Raw genomic sequence first — 18,102 nt, 5'->3', positions numbered from 1 at the left:
AAAACAGAGTCCTGTCCTAAAGAAGCTTACTTTCTACTGGGGAAACAGAAAAACTCAGTAAGTTACAGAGGCTGTTGGGAACAGCAAGCGCTTTGCTGAAGAGGAGAAGCCGTGCAGGGTCAGGGAGCCAGGAGTGCGGGGCAGGGTTTGAGGGTGCAATTTTAAACGTGGGGAGTTGGGGTCGGCAAACGCCTGATTGAGAAAGTGCCGTTTAAGCCAAGTTGAGAGTGGACTAAGTGGGTTGCTATATGGGTGTGTGTTTGGAGGGGGGAGGGGGGGAGGATGCTTCAGACAGAACAGCCACAACAAAGGCCACCAGGAAGGAGTGAGTCTGCCATGGTCAAGCCACCGGGAAGCCGGCCCAGCGACAGCGACACAAAGCGCAGCCAGCGAGCAGGGAGAGGCAGCAGATCCGTCCCGGGCCGTTTGAAAGACTGGGGCTTCTAGTTTTCTAACAGAACAGCCACAAATGTTTAAGTATAAAAAACACATCATAAAGAAGCAACTTAAACAGTAAGTAATCGTCGAATCCGCATCCAGAACGAAATACTCCAGAGGGCAGGGATGTCCTCGGTCCTTCCCGCGGCTGGCCTGGTCGCGCTGCCAGCAGGCACGAGAAAGTATTAGAAGTTCTCGCCGAGCACCGTACTCTTAGAGGCAATTTTGGGACAAACTCAGTTCCATTGCATTCACGAACTACTTTTAATATAAAGTTAATCCGGGGGTGGGGGGAGTAGCCAGTTATGTTTACAGAAAAGAGGATTAGAAAAAAATGTTTCATTACAACAGGTTATTTACAAGATAATCCTTGAGACCCCTCGGCAATCCAGGAGTCAGCCCTACGGCGCCCCTCGCCCCCGCGCCGGGGTCTGCACACGGATGGCAGAGAGTGCACCCCACACCCTGAGCCCCCGCCACGGGGACCCCTCGGCGCCTCCCTCCGCCCCCTCCCTTCCCATAGCTCGGTAACAATCCCAAGTCCAGCCTCCGCGCCGACGTTTCCCCTTCTCCCCTGGGCTCAGATCGAGGCCTTGCCCCAGTCGCCACCTGTGCTGGGGCTGTCTCTGTCACCTCCACGTCCACCTGCTCACCTCTCAAACACCGCCTGCATCAGGAAGGTCCTCTTCTCTCCCACCTCAAGACGGCCTCTCCCGCCACCCTTACACACTGCCTTGCGTTTACCAGGTGCAGCAAACAGCCCAGGTTCTAGGATCAAACTCACGGGGATTGGAATCCAGCGCTGATACCATCAGCTGTGGGCGCTTAGCCCTCCGAGCCTCACTTTCCTACCTGTGATATGAGAATAGGAAGCAGCTGCGCCCACAGGCTTGTTAAGAGCCTCACCTGAGAAGGGTGGGTAAGGACACAACACACTACACCTGGCTGAGGTGACTTTGCTCAGTGGTGGTCCCCTTCTGTCTAGCTAACATCCTCATGGGCACCACCTTGGTTCAGGTCACCCTCACTCTCCTCAAGGCCACCTCCAGTAGTCTCTTCCCTCCTGAGCACTGTACCCATTCTCCAATCCACGTTAAGTCCATTGTAAGTGATGTGATTGTGTGCAGGTCTCCCCGACCGGGCTTGGGCTCCTGGAGGGCAGGGATTTTTGTCCCCAGCACTCTGGCAGCGGCTCTGTTTTGCTGGGGTGTCAATTAAATTGGACCATCCTCTTTCAGTTGTCATTTTTCTTTAGGGCTGAGATCTTGGGGCTGAGTATTCCCAAGCAGTGGCAGTTTCCCAGTGCTGTCCCCAGGGCCGGCATGTTGCCTGCACCTCAGAAGACAACTAGATGGCTGACTGAGATGTGAGGTAAGCAAAGTACACATATAAATTTATAGTAAGGGTGAGTCACCCTTCATTACCATCAAAGAATAAGATCCCACCTCTGGCCACCCATAGTTCTTTTGTTTACAATTCCCTCGGGTCACTAATCACTGTTTATCTTGCAGCTTCTGTTTGTCTTTTTTTCATTCTTCTTGCTAATGTGGCAGGGATCTTGTTTCCCTCCTCTCAACCCCCTAGACCTACCGCAGTGCAGGGAACAGTTTAGACCGGTGGTTTTCAACCTGACTACACAAAAGAATTGTCGGCAGAGTTCTTTTTCCTAATACAGATGCCTGAGTAATATCCCAAACCAACTGAATCAGAATACCCAGAGGTGGGCCTGCCATAAGTACTTTTATAGGTCCCCTAGGTGACTAATATTCAACCAGGGTTAGAAGCCACTAAATTGCATAAACCACAGCCATACCTCATTTTATTGTGCTTCACTTTATTGAGCTTCACAGATGTTATGTTTCTTTTTAACTGAAGGCAAGACTCTCCAGCAAGAGTATGGTTCACCTGGTTGTCGAGCACGCTTTATTGTGGTGGCCTGGTAGCAGACTTGCAACATCTCTGAAGTATGCCTGTATCCATCAAAGAACCTCCAAAGACCCACGTGTGTAGACATGGTCGACACCTGTTGGTTCGTCTACCCTGGGCACACAATCCCTTCTGTACATCACGGGGGTGGGCCCAGCAGTCTTCTTTGTTCTTTGTGAGCCAGGCCTGGCAGAACTGATACATGAACACAGCTCAACATTTAAACCCAAGTAGAGCCAGTGACATCCTCGCTCTCCCAGAAACCTGCATCTGATGTTCAGAGATGAGCATCAGGACCTGCTCTTGTGTCTATATGGAATTGTGAGGCCCTAGGTTTGGATGTGTAAAGATCAAAGCATTAGAAGCTGCACTATGCAGGGACACAGCAGTGGAGCAAGTGCCTAGTAAGAAGCAAAACGAGACTGTATGACCCCAGAAGAGAAAACAAGAAGCTGCCAGCTTTCGGTTCTTGGCTCCAGACCCTCATAAGGACCAGCAACACTTACTGTGCTGGATCCCGGGAGACGCCCCTGTGTATCTCTACAACTGCCCTTTCCAGGCTTAAAGTAGATATCGCACGAGGGTCTGTTCCTTTAAGCCAAATAGGCCTTGACTGAGACAGGACCCGAGCCTACCCATAAGACCTAGCCTGCCTCACCAACACCACCAGCACTGACCATAAGTACTAATACACCCAACAATCCTATAGATTAGCCCTCACACCCATCTTAGAGATCAGGAAATTGAGTGTCGCAGAAGTGATTTGCCGGGGTGGTGAGTGGCCGGGCTGGGAATGGAACCTCAGTCACTGTGACTTCCAAGCCCAGGCCTTTTCCCCCTGCCTTCCCACTGCCCCACAGGACAGCTGCTGTAATCAAGCCCGCGAGGACTTACACTGGAAATGAAGAAGCTTCTGAGTAGTTTATGGGGCAGAGAAATTTGAAAATTAAATCTTAACAAGAAAGATGAGTGTAATTTTGATTGGATGAGTATTAATTGTTATAACACTGACTGCAAAGTCCTACCTTAAAAGTTCAGGTGGAGAGAGTATAAGAAACTGGGGAGAGAGGTACTGTAACTTCTGCACACTGACTAACACCAACAAGAATGGTATATGTTTTGCTAGGGCGTTCCCTACTTTATTTTTCAAAGTTGCTTTCTGAAGTGTATAATGGAAATGTAATGAGTAGTTTTGTTTTGTTTTTTTATTTCTTATTTGCAGAATTTAAGCTTTAGTCCATACACACCTTATAAGCCAAGCCATCCCAATTCAGACCAAAACATAAGAACAAAAATATCCACATCCCAACATACTAAAAAGAAAAACTCAAGTCCAAAATAATTAGAGCGCAATAGCTAATCAAAGAAAATTTAATTCTTAAGTTATTGATAAAGTTTGAACTTTTTAAAATAAATAAATCACCACTAATTTTTCTTGTATAATTCGATTACTTTTTCTTACTACCCTCTAAATTGCTTGGTCACTGAAGATGAGTCCAAGAATGACTGCATAGTTAGAAAGCGATCATCTGCAAAAGAACGAAAAAGGGGGCAATTCCAGCTCTTACACGCAGTCTTGGTACTAAGCGTAAGATGTGGTTACATTTTACGTTTCTTTTAGAAATATTAACCAAGCAGAATATAGTTATTGAGTACGTAAGCTAACCAGACACCAAACGGAGCCTGGCCTATGAGGACCTCTACAACACAGCTCCGGCCCTGAGAGAGTAACCTTCCCAAGGATTCTAGAGGAAAAAAATAAATAGCCTCACTTATTTTTTTTCCCTTTTTGGTAACTCAAAAAATAATATAACAGAAGTAACTGTCCTGCTGGAGATACACATACTGCAATATACAAAGGTTCCTCACCTGAATGTTTCTCTCTGCACCAGTCATCTAAAGGAATTTGGGGAATTTGGAAAGATAATCCTTGAATGGGATTAGATACAGGAGAGCCCAAAATGGTACCAAGCTTGCGCCATGTCATCGACGACGCGGTGAAATTCCAACACGTAACTTTCTATGCCATAAATCAGGTTTTGAACACACCAACTTCTGTAGTCAAGCTATAACCTCAAACACCTGCCGCCTAAACTGTCCTTGACAATCTTCCAGCAACACCAAAGGCGACCTCAACAATGACTCTCTAGCAATCACCGAGGATATTTTTAAAGGACTTCTAAAAGTACTTCTAAAAGTTTCATGTTGATTAGCACACCCCTCAAGCACACTAATAAAGCAAGTCAACAGGGTTACCGGGAAGTCGGCAGCTGACAAACACTGGCAGGAGGGCACTCAGTGATCTCACGACCTAGTGCAAATTACTGAGGACCGCACATCTTGCAAGGACAGAAGAGTCCTTCTCCAGTGCCCGTTTCTTTTTTTTTAATTGAGATATAACTGATATATAACATTATGTAAGTTTAAGGTGCACAATGTGTTGATTTGCTTCAATATAATTACCACTGTAGCTTTAGCTAACTCCTCTGTCACCTCCCATAATTATCATTTCTTTTTTGTGGTTAGAACATTGAAGATCTAGTGTCTTTGCCCTTTGAGTGCATAATGTTGTAGACTATAATCATTAGGCGGTGCATTTGGCCTCTGGAACGCATTCATCTTCTAGGAGCGAGTTTGTACCTTCCACCACATCTCCCCAATCCCTCACCCCGCCAGCCCCTGGGAACTGCCATTCTGCTTCCTGTTTAAAGTTCAGCTTTTTTAGATTCCACATTTCAGTGATGTCACACTGTATCTTTATCTGGCTGATCTCACCAAGCAGAATGTCTTCAAGGTCCACCTATGTTGTTGCAAATGGCAGGATTTCCTCTCTCGTAGCTGAATAATATCTCTATGTTTGTGTAAGTGTGGACATCTTCTTTATCCTTTGTCCATTCATCTGTCGATAGATATTGAGTTTTTTACCTATATCTTGGCCATTGTGAATAATGCTGCCATAAGCATGGAAGCGCAGACAACTTTTTGAGATCCAGTTTTCATTTCCTTTGGCTACATACCCAGAAGGGAGACTGCTGGATCAAGTGGTAGTTCTGGTTTTCATTTTCCGAAGACTCTCCACACTGTTTTCCGTAGGGGCTGCAGGGATCTGCCGGCCCCCCAGCAGCACGCAAGGACCCCCTTTTCTCCCACCAGCACTTATCTCTTGTCCGCCTGTTGACAATCATTCTAACGCACATGGTCCCTGTTTCTGTCACCACCTATGGTGTTTTGCTCATAAACTAACATAGGGTAGCTTCAGAGGGTAGCTTCAGAGGCTGTGAAAGTGCATCACCTTTGCCGGAATAATATGTGCACGTTCTCCAGCAGCAGTAAATCGTCACATCGTTGGAAGGCAGTGTGATTTACAGGTGAACACTCGGAGGGCCACGGGCAGTCCCTTTAAACATGACTGCAACCTAAAAAGTCTGTCGGTAGCCACTGGCTATTTAAATTAATTCTAATTAAATCGAACTAAACATTCAGCTTCTTGGTAGCATTAGCCATATGTGACTATCAAACTGGACACGACAGAACAGAGTATATCCATCATCCCAGGACGTTCTACTGAACAACACAGATCTTGGCAGCAGTAACAGCTTTAAAAATGAATTAGCTCGTGCTAAAAGGAGAGCTAAAAAAGTGAAAAGAGAAGATCAGAAATAGTATTTGGGAACAGTAACAGGAAAGGGTGGGAAGCAGGACGAGCGAAGATCGGAAGGGACGAACACGTGACAAAAACGTCAAGAGCAGAGGGGGTGGGTGCGGACAGTGTGCGGAGTCAGGTAAGAGGGAGCGTGAGGAGCAGCCACTAAGTGGGCACCTGCGGACCGCCTGAGCAACGTCAGTGGAATGACAGAAGCCCAGGCGAGGCTGAGGGACCAACGGGAAGGGGCCGACCCCTCCTCCAGGAGCATACTCTACCCCGCAGCGAGGCCATCGCGAGGGCAGCCACGAGCTCAGAGCTGTTTAGTGCTTACATGTCAAACCCCGTCATTCCTAACCTATCATACAAGGACGAATGTTCTCATTTCACAGACGAAGGAACAAAACAAAACACAAAGTGATTTTCCAAGGTCACACAATTATCAAATACAGAGCCAGGATTTAAACCCAGGTTAACTCCAAAGTCTTGATGTCTTAAAGATTATAGAACCTGGACTCCCTGGGCACACGCCACACTTGTTAGTTCGCACCTCTCTTGCTCCATAGCGGATTGAAGGTGAGTCTCTCCAAGCCAACGATCAAAATGTATCCACCTGCATTAGGCTGGATATAAAGAACATTCGCAGATTGCTGAATAAATGAAAGTAACTAATTCAAAGAATTCGGCGACAAGGGAAGGAAGCGGAGCACTGTATCCTGAGGGGGGAATGGGTCCAGGGCAGGTTGGAGAGGGAGGCCGTTTGGGTCTGTTTCTGCTTTTTCTTTAATAATGGAAGACATATGATCCATCTTATAGGATGAAGCCTGCGAAGAATGAAACATTCCCAATGAAGTGGGGCTGGGTCAAGAGCAGTGGCGAAGGCATTAACCTTGAACAGGAAAAGATATTTCTTTTGTGGATATTGGAGGCAAAAAGATGAAGAGTTGCTGATATAGAAGATTACAGCTGCACTGGCCGGAAATTGAGCAAGTTCAAACAATACAGCCTTTGTTTTCTCTCCGAAGGTGTCAAGGTGAGAGCTAAGAGTCAGAGGTAACCATCTCTGAGATCTTTTAAGTGAATGCGGTGGTATGCTCCCATGTGGGTACAAAGTGAGTGCTTTACATTAAAGGATTCAAAAGAAAATAATAGAAGCCATCACTTCTTTACAGGAAAAGCCCGAATTGGTGGCCTGGGATATAAGGGAGTCTTACAGAATTTCACTCTGTACTCTTACACCGTTGGGCTTTTTAAGAGGTGCATACATTACTTTTTCAATTTAAAAATCTATTTACAACAAAAAGGGATCAGGCCCACAGTGGAGGCAAAGAGAGATAATAGCTTACATAAACGCTGAGAAGAATGGGAAAGCAGGTCACCAAAGAGCTGGTTCAAAGCCAGGGCTCTGGAGCCAGACCGGTCGCAGAGTTCGCATCCATCCCTCCCGACTCCCGTCCGCGGCACCGCAGGAAAGTTCCCGAACCGCTCTCCTGCCTCGGTTCCGCCATGTGCAACACAAGGGCGCTGAGAGTATCCACTTCAAAGCATTGTGTGAGGAGTAAGTGACTAAAACAGTGCCCGGCCCACCGGGAGGGCTGAATAAATGTAGCTATCGCGATGATGATTATCATCCCTAAGCCTTGAGGACCCTGCTGATCAGAGGCCGGAGGCAGCGGGCATCCAGGGGCGCCAGTTCGCATCTCTGCGAGGCGTTTCCAGCAGGATGCGCAGCCACAGAGAAGCCTGTCAGGTTGCTCCAGGCTTGGGGAGCTGGGTAACCGAGCAAGGAGGCCAGAGACTTTATTTATTTATACCTGTATCAGGCTTGAGGCGACGAATACAAACTCATCCTAATTCGAAAGGAGGTCCAGGGTTACTTTTGGGTATAATATGGGTGTAGTGTGGAGCAAATGTTTTCAGTGGGAGGCCGACAAAGAGAGAGGCACAAGGCCCGCGGCTGGAGGTCTACAGGAAACACAAAGGGAGGCAAATGTCCGGGGAGCAACCTGTTGGTGTGGCCCCCACTCAGATTAAGGTCGGGTCCCTGGACACAGTGCAGGTCAGGGGAGAGGGGGTGCTGGAGAAGGGTCAGAAAGCTGTCAGTAACGAAGATCTGTCACATCCCTTCAGGAAGACCAGCCCTAGAGAATTCAGTGCTCCAGAGATGGGATCGCCCCTATTCTGGAGTCCACAACAGAATCAAAAGAATAAAACTAATAATAGCTGTCATGTATCAACTGGTAGGTACTGTGCCCAAGCTACAGTAACTGTGCATTACCTCAGCTAATCCTCACAATCTATAAACGAAGGTACTGTGATGATCTACTCAGTTTTACAGATAGGAAAACTGAGGCACAGGAGCTAATTCATTTGCTGAAGGATATTCAGCAACGTTTAAATGAAGCGCAGGCCCTTTTTACGACAGTGGTCAGGGGTGAGGCTCTAAGCCACAGTGCAGGCCCCTGAAGGAGCCTGACTTGCACGTTCGGTTTTCCAATGGCCCGGATATATTTCAAGCCCTGACCCACCACCACTGAAATCTTTTATAGCAGATGTGTAGGTTATATCAATACCATTTAAATTTAAATAAATTAAATTAATCATGAATAGATTAGTGAACCAGGAGGTATAAGGTTACAAGAGCAGTTCTGCATAAATTCTCACTTGGCCAAGCATTCACATTCCTACTAGAAGCTCACGTCTATACCAGACGCCACCAAGAAAGCAACCTCCAAAAGCTTACAACCACATGCATAGGGCAACGGGAAGCAGGTTCATGATAATATATCAATAAGAGCAAAATAATACCCTCAGAAGAGAGACCAAGTGAAATTAGAATATGGTTTTAATTGGAGACCATCACCTTCTATAAAGAAATGAAACTGTCACATTGGATTTCTGATTGCATAATATGTGCATTGTATTTTTCATGTTCATTTCTAAGGCTGTCAAATTTTTCATTAGAAATGAATTGTAATTGTCGCTATGAATTGCATTCTACCAAGGTTTTGATAAACAAAAATAGTTTATTACTATAGTACAGTCCATAATTAATGTCACCAATTTGCAAATCCTAGTTAAAAGCTAAATGTTACAAAGTTTCGTTTTATGATACCCAAGTAAACAGCCCACCTTGGGAAAATGCAGCAGTTACAAGATAAATTCCACCACATCCTGGTAACATATTTCATAATAAAATTAGCCAAATATATGCAATATTATGGATCTTACAATTAGACTAATCTATGTATCTTACTAAGAGTTCCTAGAAATTCTACACGATAACTTCAAAAGGAGCATGCTTTTTTTTAATATCTAGAATGACCTGGGGTTAACGATAATTTCCTTGAGGAGAGCTGAACTGGTATTTAGACATTTTTAACCCATGAAGGTGTGACTTGGGCCACAGCTACTTGGGCATACCCAAGTCCCTCAGCACACAGAATGTCCTTAGTACATATCTGATGCCAGAAAGGGAGGGGGATTAGGATTTAATACACTTGGGATGGGCAATGATGCCCAAAGATGGAGAGACAGAAAGATATCGGATATTAATTCCACTCACAGATCTATTTTTAGGAAAAGTAGCTATAAATTAAAACCAAAAAAAATAATCAAAACAGATTTAAAAAAAAAAAAAAAAGCTCTAAGTTCTTATCTCAAAGAAATGAAAAGCAAAGATTACAAGGAGCTATAGATAGGAAGGGAGAAAAATGGACATTTCAATAGGATTTATGAAGTTTCATTTCTGAAGCTGACTGGTGAGTACGTGGTGTTCTATACCTCTTTTGTATAATAAGGTATATTTTATACTTACTAATCACCTTTGGTTCATCACCAGACAGAGCAGTGAAGGTGCAAAACCTTCGCCTGGTTCAAGTACACTTCTAACTTCATTTAAGACATCTCAGGATTCCTCAAACTGGGGTCTGCAGAGCCCTTCTGCGGACTCTCCAGTTATATGACTTTTTAAATTGTGCGTTCTTCCAAGATTATCTTAAACATTAGAAGAAAAAGTAAGCAGATTCTGGACAATCTGAATGACCAATCTAGGGTGGCCACACTACCAATACGGGCATCTGACAAAGGCAAACAACATCAACATCATGCCACGGAGGTTTTCACAAGCTCCTCCCACCTAGGAAGACTTCAGTTCAAAGAGCTGCTCACAATTCCAAAATGACACTAGTCAAGGAACCATGTTCCCAGAGGTATAGAACGTTGAATGTACAGAGGCCTCCAATTCGTTCTGCTCTTATTTAACAGTTTCATACAATTTACTAAAAAATGTTTACCTGTGGCTATTTTCTTTTTTATCATAAACTGGTTCATAAGAGTTCACTACTTCACTCAGAGCCTCAAGTCAAGACTTTGAGAAAAAGACAGGGCGTGACTGATGCTCAGTGACAGGCTCTCCCAACAGTTTGGGGTGAGTCTCTGGATCCGTCGCTCCGTACTTAGCTTCCTCAGCCTCTGGGATGACGTTTCCCTCCAGCCAAGTTAACAAAAAAGAGGACAGCAACCCACATACATGTCTTGCCACTATTAAAGCCAATAATGACAATTTCAGCTAAACATTATCATCAATCACATTCAACTGATATACCATTCATTTGAACTTTATTGTTTTTATAGTTTTGTTTTAGAGTTTATATGTAAATCTATTTTGGTTTTATAGTGGTAAGAGAACCAAAAGCATCAAGAGTTACATTTAGTTTTACGACTATACATATATAAGTAACATCATTTTTATTATCATTCTAGTCCATGCCAATGTATCACAAGAATTTTTTTTTCCTCTGTTTGAGGCTGTTTCCTTTGTAGATTTCTTTTCGTAAGTCTCATCAGTATACAAGTTTCATAGTTGGATATTTATTTTACAAATAAACACATACCCCTCAGAAAGCTCCAGAAATTTGCTGATTCTTCAGCCATCAGAACCAGAAGTCTGCATCGATCCAAGTGTCACCTGGCAGACCAGAATAAGAACTAAGAACAGAATGACTCAGCCTCCACCACACCATGAGGGAGAAGAAGCCTGGCTCAAATAAGATTTTCCAGTATAATAAAGTTTTTCAAATATTCAATGTAATATCTTCAAAGCCCTAAAAACTATAGAAAAATTATATGACTATTACTACTAATGATGACAATGACAATCCTCTAAGTGACGAATATTTACATAGAGGTTACGATGAGCCAGGTACTATTCTAGGCCCATCACATCAACTTTTTAATCTTCCCAACAAACCCCATTTTACACGAGGAAACAGAGGCACAGAGACAGGCTACGTAGCTTGCCCAAGTTCACATTAATAACAGACACGACAGTGGTACAAGTCGCTGCTCATGAATGTTATTCACAACACCTCTTCTACAAAAAACTGGAACAAAGGATAGAAATGGGTCCTTTTGAAGAACAACATCTATGGCAAGCATGTCCAAATGGTTTTCATTAACTAGCTAGTAACCTGAATATTCCCACACCAGAACTTAACTTATGGAAACTCTTAAATTCTCCCACTAATAATGATTATTTAATTTGCTATCTGGGAAAATGACTCCCAGTGGTAAGGTATTTCAATGCCACCCTGCTGCCGGTGAGAGAAGAGCTACCTTTGTAGATCCTGTTCAAAGAAACCTCGTGCTTTCATCTTTAATATCCCATCAAGTTAAAGGTTATGCTTAATCTATATTTTATAGATCTAAAAGTCAAATTAGTTTCTGGGATAAACAGCAGAGTGTGATGTAATCATATTCTGTAGCCTCCATTTCATTCTTAGTTTGGGGGATATTATGTGCTGAGTTAAAGACAATTACTTTAGCGTTATGCGTAGCAGTTTTTTGTTGTATTATTCTGCAAGCATAAACGAGTTATACAAATGTTAATTTACGTTCTATATAAAAAGCCAATCTTAAATGCAATTTATAAGACAATAAATATATAAAGATTCTAGGACACAGCAATAAAGTTATGCCATAAAGTAGAGTTAATTCAAGACAACGATAATAGAAGCATGACAAATTTCAGCATTCTACCAACTGCATAAAGGTGTTTCAGGTAACATCTGTTCAGCAGCATTTACTACAAGACAGACTAGATGAGATGCAAGGTTCCACAGTGTAATAAATGTATATGAGTTTGCTTGCTTCATAATTAAAGACACGAGTCTTTGAAAAAAGCAATTAAGCCATGCTCTAAATCTGAGACAATCGTCCCCATCCCCTTCCCATTTTACCCACAAAAATCCAGAGTAAGCCAGAAGTAATAAATACTATATATCATCTATTTTCAGCAACTAAATGTACTCCCCGAAATCTCTTGATATATTTTGCTTCTTTTGATAAATCATACATTAACAAAGAAAAAAAAAAACATTTTCTCTGTTAGGAAGGATAGAAACGAAAGAAAGTCTGAGACGATTCAGAATAATTTACTTAGAAGACTGGTCTGAATAAAATTTTGCCTTATGAAGGTTTCAATGTCTGATGGGTTAGGTGGAATTTTGACATGAATAAAATTCAGGTGCTCAAAGCCTTGAACTAAGAACACTATCTCCAATTCTTGACAGTTTAACTCTAGGACAACTGAAAACATCACATCAGCTGCAGACTCAATGAAGAAATAAATTCAAAAAAGAGCGAACGGAAATCACCTCCAACTTCTCCCAGCTTTCTAGCAGACCCAGATGAACAAAGGTTCTAGCTGTTATTCCAGAGGACCAAATCATGGTTTTCTTATATTCTCTCAAATCATAAACTTTCAGAAATAAAATGCCACAAGAAAGAAATTTCTCGTGGTTCTCCTAAAACACATATTTATAAACTGTTAAACCAAATCTTTCAACGTGGCCTCATAGCTAGTGCTGCTGTGTTTATTTTCTATGGCTGACATAACAAATTACTTAAGAGTTTAAAACAAAAATATAGTTCCTCAGTCCTAGAGGCTAGAAGTCCAAACTCAGTTTCACTGGGCTGAAATCAAGATATCCCCTCTGGAGGCTCCACGGGAGGATGGTCCCTTGCCTCTTCTGGCTTCGATGGCTGCCAGCCTCCTTCAACTTGACCGCATCACCAAGCTCTGCCTCACAGTCACATAATCCTCGTCTGTGGTCCAATCTCCTGCTACCTTCCCCTTATAAGGACACACTGGTCTGCATTGAGTACCCATCCTGATAATTCAGGATAACCTCCCGATCTTAAAAACCTTAACTTTACCCATCCCTGCAAAGTCCTTTTTTGCCATCTCTGGTAACATTGACAGGTCCAGGAAGTAAGACATGACTCTCGTTGGGGGAATCATTATTCAGCCACCACTCCTGCCTCCAAATAAACCCAAAGCATTAGGCGAGCACGCACTAATCTCATCGAGCCTACTCTGATTCCAATTCTACTCAAGTTCCCAGTACAATAAGCAAAAGTTCTCCAAACTAATATTTTTTTCCTACCTCACAAGCAGCCTATAATCAAGAAATCAGTAATTCTGTATTGATTAAAGGCATTACTACCATTAATGGTTCCTGAATGAGAACTGAAGCAGTAAAGATTAAGATTCCCAGTTGCATGGGAGGATAGAGACAGCTTGCCTAGGTTCAAATCCCAGCCTCAGCAAGTGGCAGCTGTGTGACCTAAGGCAATTGAAACTCTGCACCTCCGTTTTCCCATCTAGCACACAAGGCTAATAATACTACCTACTTCACAGTGTTGTTGTTAGTATTAAAGAAGTTGATATTTACAAAGCATCTAAAACAATGCGTGGCTCACCATAACATCACAAATAATATTCAAACACTACAGAGATATGGATATTAGTGGACAAGGCGAAAAATCCCTCACGACCAAAATGAAAGTACTGTAATGGCAAAATTAAACAATAATCAATAATCTATTCAATGGCAACGATAGATTAGATGCAAGATCTACACTAAAGGCTACTAGAACTTTTAAAAGATATTCCTAATTAAAAAGAGCTACCCTGCCAAGTTGGATCACTGAATTTACAGGCCTCCTTTCAAAAGACTGGCCCATATCCTAGAGACAGAGACTTCTCCAGAAGCCACATGTCCTGCTCTGACTGTGGCTCTGGTGGCCAGCGCTGGGTGTACTGTGTGTTTCTAACAGTAGAGGGAGGTAGGAATGAAGTGTCCGGCGTCAATGAAAGGCTGCTTGTTTATTTCGTGCTAGAAGGGAAACAGGACTCAGGTCCAGGTACTGAGGGTGTGACCTAGGGAAGGCATCAAGCTTCATGAGCCTACTGAATCTATCTACTTTTACAAAGTCTTCACCGGGTACCTGCCTTGTCCTCCCAGCCTCCTGTTTGTCTCCCTTCGACCCCCAGCATCTCAGCACTCACCACTACTGAAACCAAGTTGATTAGTTCACAAATAGCCCAAAAGCAGTTGATTCACTGTGCAGCCAACCTGAGCTCTTACACATATCTATGGGGAGAGGTTCTAGACTACAAACTTTTATACCCGATTCAAAAGTAACTTGAGGACCACAACTATACATTCAGTAGAAAACAAGGCTTTGTCTGCTTTGCAGAGCTCAAAGTAAACTGGGGTTCCAGTGAGCACCAGAACTCCTGCCTTCTCAAACTAAAACAGGAGCAAGTGGCCAGTCTACCACTCAGTTCTACTACCAGCTTGCAGCTGTGTAAGTATACAAAATATCAAACACCTGAATTATCCCTACTCACATCACCAACCGACATTACCTGTTCTACTACTCAAAAGCAGCTGCCCCAGGCACCTAGGTGACCTAATGATGAAGGTGACCTGAAGAGATTCAGACACTTCACACCAAATCAAGAGAACGCCAAGAACCGTCTATCAGTATAGAAAAGCGAACTATAAGTTAAACAGTCATTTTTCGAGGCCTTGCTGAGAACTCATGAGGAAGGGATGGATGGTCTCCAAAGACCACACTCCCTGCCCAAATCAAGAGTTACAAGGTTGGGACTGAGAACAGTGAGAAACAGGGAGACTGCAAAGAGCTATTCACAAGGCAGCCTTGAGACTGGGATACTAAGCCGTGGGCCAGAGTTAGAGCTGAGCCAAGAACTCCAGGCCCCCCTGAGAGTCCTAGTTCAACAGGAAGGTGGTCCCAAATCAGGCTCCTGGTGGAAACTGACTCAAATCAATTCCAGAGAAAAACATCCCCAGTTAGGCCTCCTGGAAGATAGGTTAAGATATAGCGGTGGGCTTATAAAGATCAACAAACACAGGAAGAGAAAGCAAGCCACTGCTGAGTTTGAGTCAGGGTAGATAGTACAAAGATTCCACATAAAACAACTGTCAAATAAATAAGAAGAAGAGCCAAGTAGGAAATGTCTAAAGAAATAAAACAATGATCAGGCAGATTTGAAAAAGAAGCAGATGGAACTTATAGAAATAAAAATAATTGCTAGACTCAAATATTCAGAACACGTTAGATAGCAGATTAGACATAGCTGATGACAAAATTAGTGAAATGGAAAATATATCTAAAGAAATTACCATGTAAGCAAGACTCCACATTAGTTTCAGAAATTATGGTATAAATTACTTCTAAATTAATTATGAAGACACAATTCAAATTAGACTCCTATCTATCTAAAAAGTGTTTTAGATGTGTTTACTAGTTTTAGAACTTAAAAGTATTGTCTTTAGATGTCTTTTCATCTATACAATAACCTTTTCAAAACACCTAAGAAATGAAAAATAGCACAGAGACTAGTACCCAAATCACCTGATACATCCTTCAATGAAACTAAACCTAAATACTAATATAGATTTTGTTTTCATGACATCTGTGCTGGTCACAGAAAATCACACTTTGTATATTCTGGAGCACAGGAGTCAGAGACAAAATGATATTTTTAACCCAGAAAGTAAACAGCAAAAAGAATTATTGACCCAGTGGATTCCTCTCATACTGGGTAAAAGCTTTCATTGCCAGTTTAACTCTCTCCTATTTATTCCTCAGCTCTGTTAAAATAACAATCAACAATATATTTGATCCTCCTGCAAAATTTCAACATTCCAATGGGCATTTTGACACTTAATTTACCATAACTAATCCACATCGTCCCTCATTTTCAGAATTCTGACACATCTCATTGCTCTGCTCCCAGTTTTACTCACCAGTTTTAACGGTTATACTTAGCAATTCACTCAAGTCTTTATTCCCTTAATTTGTATATCCTAATTTAAATTCCTAACAATTTTTATTTGTTCACAGAAGGCACATTCTTCACTGTACAATTTCACCTATATTCCCAAGAGAAAATGGAGGGGTCAGTATTAAATTTTTAATTGTTGGTCTCAACCCAAATCTATTAACCCTCTACGTCATTTATTTACACACAGAGACACACACACACACAAACTATGATCACTGCCTATTCTTCCACTAGTAGATACCAATAAAAAGATTTACAAGGCGCTAATCATGACACTCCCCTTGACTGTTAATGTGAGTAAGAGAAGCAGTTAGAATAGGGAGTTTCAAATACTTGGACTTCTTTCCACTCTAACCTAACATTCTTTAGCTGTGACCACATAGCCACGCCCAAGTTTTAAAACGAACTGTTTCGAGTTGGAAAATTGTATCCACCTGAAAAAGTTCTTCTTGGATTAAAATATTAAAAAAAAAAAAAACTATCACCTAAATATTCACTTTGTTGTCTCTTATTCTCAGATGCCAGAAGTCATGGGGAGAAGCTCGACTTAAAAGATATAATTTCCACCTAGGTGACGTCAAATCGTATACATTTTGAACAGCTTTAAAAATTTGGGGGCAACAGATGATCACTGTATTTGTCAGAGAGTCCAAAGTGAATTGGACTCTGTTTAAATCTATTAAGAGATTGGCATCTCTGGAAACCTAGAACAAAATTAAGCCCCACGCCCCGCTATAGCCCAATGAAATTGAAGGGTCCTGGGACCAGAGCCGCAGCCCGCTTGTTGGGCAGGGGCTGCTGTACCCCCGCCCCAGGCGACACTTACAAACTTGGGGCGTTTCTCTCCAGGCACCTCCCGGCCGCCGGGCTGCAGAGGATTTGGGGGACCCTTCCTGCGTTGCATCTTGCTTTCCCCGCAGCTGCGGAGCGAGGCGGAGGTGGGGTAAGGGGCGCCGGCCGCTGAGCCCTGCGTCCGGTGGTGCAGTCGCGACTGGTGCCGATCCATATTTCGCCACGGCTCTGCGGCAAGGAAAAGGGCAGCCGCCCTGCACGCCGCAGGCCGGGAGTTCAAGATCCTGGGTGGAATCGCCTCCGGGTTCTGCCGCCCGCACCACCAGCCGGGATCAGCCCAACCGCTGCAGCCGGGGCCGCCGCCAGCACATCCGAAAACTCCCGCCGCCGCGGACCTCCCGGGGACCCGCCAATCCGGTGCAGCTTAGCCGCTGACACGCCCAGGGCCCGCCCCTTCCTGCCACGAAGAAACCTGATTGGCTGCGCCGTCCGTTCCTCTGGCGCGTCAACCCTCTGCGGGTCCCCACCGCCAACCCTGAGGGCAACGGGTGGGGTTCCGCTTGGGAATCGCCGAAAATCTACAAGGAAGTCACCTGTCTGGGTTTATTTGGAATTTGGAGAACGCGGTCCTGCTAACCTGGAAGGCAAGGCGAGACCCGCTCTGCACCGCCATTTGAGCAGCTCTGGAATGTGAAATGATCGCTCGCCCTCTCTCTGCACGTTCCGGGAGGCCCTGGTGCGGTGGCCCCTGGGAAAAGTAGTTCCAGGATCTGTGCTTGAAGGAGTGCTGGGTGGGAGAGAACGACAGCGCCCCCAAACGCTCCAGAAAGATGCCTTCTCGACATATTTCCTGAGCCTAAGTGCTGAGAGCCCGCCTTAGGGTGGCAGGGGTTACACCAAAAATCAGAGAGCGCTAAGCCGTGCCCTTGCGGAGCTGACAGTCTCCTGTGGTTCACAAACCCTTATAACAAAATAATGTAAATGTTACAGCAGTAATTTTAAAAGTTCATTGAGAACAAAGACGGGAGTTATTCAGCCAAGGCGGGGGGATCCAGAAAGGCGAAAGGAGGGATGCATGGACTTCCACTAGGCAGAGAAGAGTGGTGGGACAGCCAGATGAAAGGCCTTCCAGGCAAGAGCA

At 43.8% G+C, this 18,102-nt stretch overlaps 1 protein-coding gene across 1 annotated transcript in view; it reads right to left on the bottom strand.

Annotated features, from left to right (window-relative positions):
• Window positions 1-17,354, bottom strand: part of DIAPH3 (diaphanous related formin 3) — a 430,201-nt gene extending 412,847 nt beyond the window's left edge. Inside the window, exon 1 of the mRNA XM_036228908.1 lies at window positions 16,996-17,354. Within this exon, the coding sequence (XP_036084801.1) occupies window positions 16,996-17,175 (180 nt within the window). The 5' untranslated portion in view covers window positions 17,176-17,354. The remainder of the gene's footprint in view (window positions 1-16,995) is intronic.
• Window positions 17,355-18,102: the final 748 nt, after the last annotated feature.

This window comes from Rousettus aegyptiacus, unplaced genomic scaffold (genome assembly GCF_014176215.1).
Source record: "Rousettus aegyptiacus isolate mRouAeg1 unplaced genomic scaffold, mRouAeg1.p scaffold_m13_p_11, whole genome shotgun sequence".
NCBI classification, from domain to species: Eukaryota; Metazoa; Chordata; class Mammalia; order Chiroptera; family Pteropodidae; genus Rousettus; species Rousettus aegyptiacus.
Note: the sequence above shows the minus strand (reverse complement) of the source record. Positions and strands in the feature narration are given on the sequence as shown.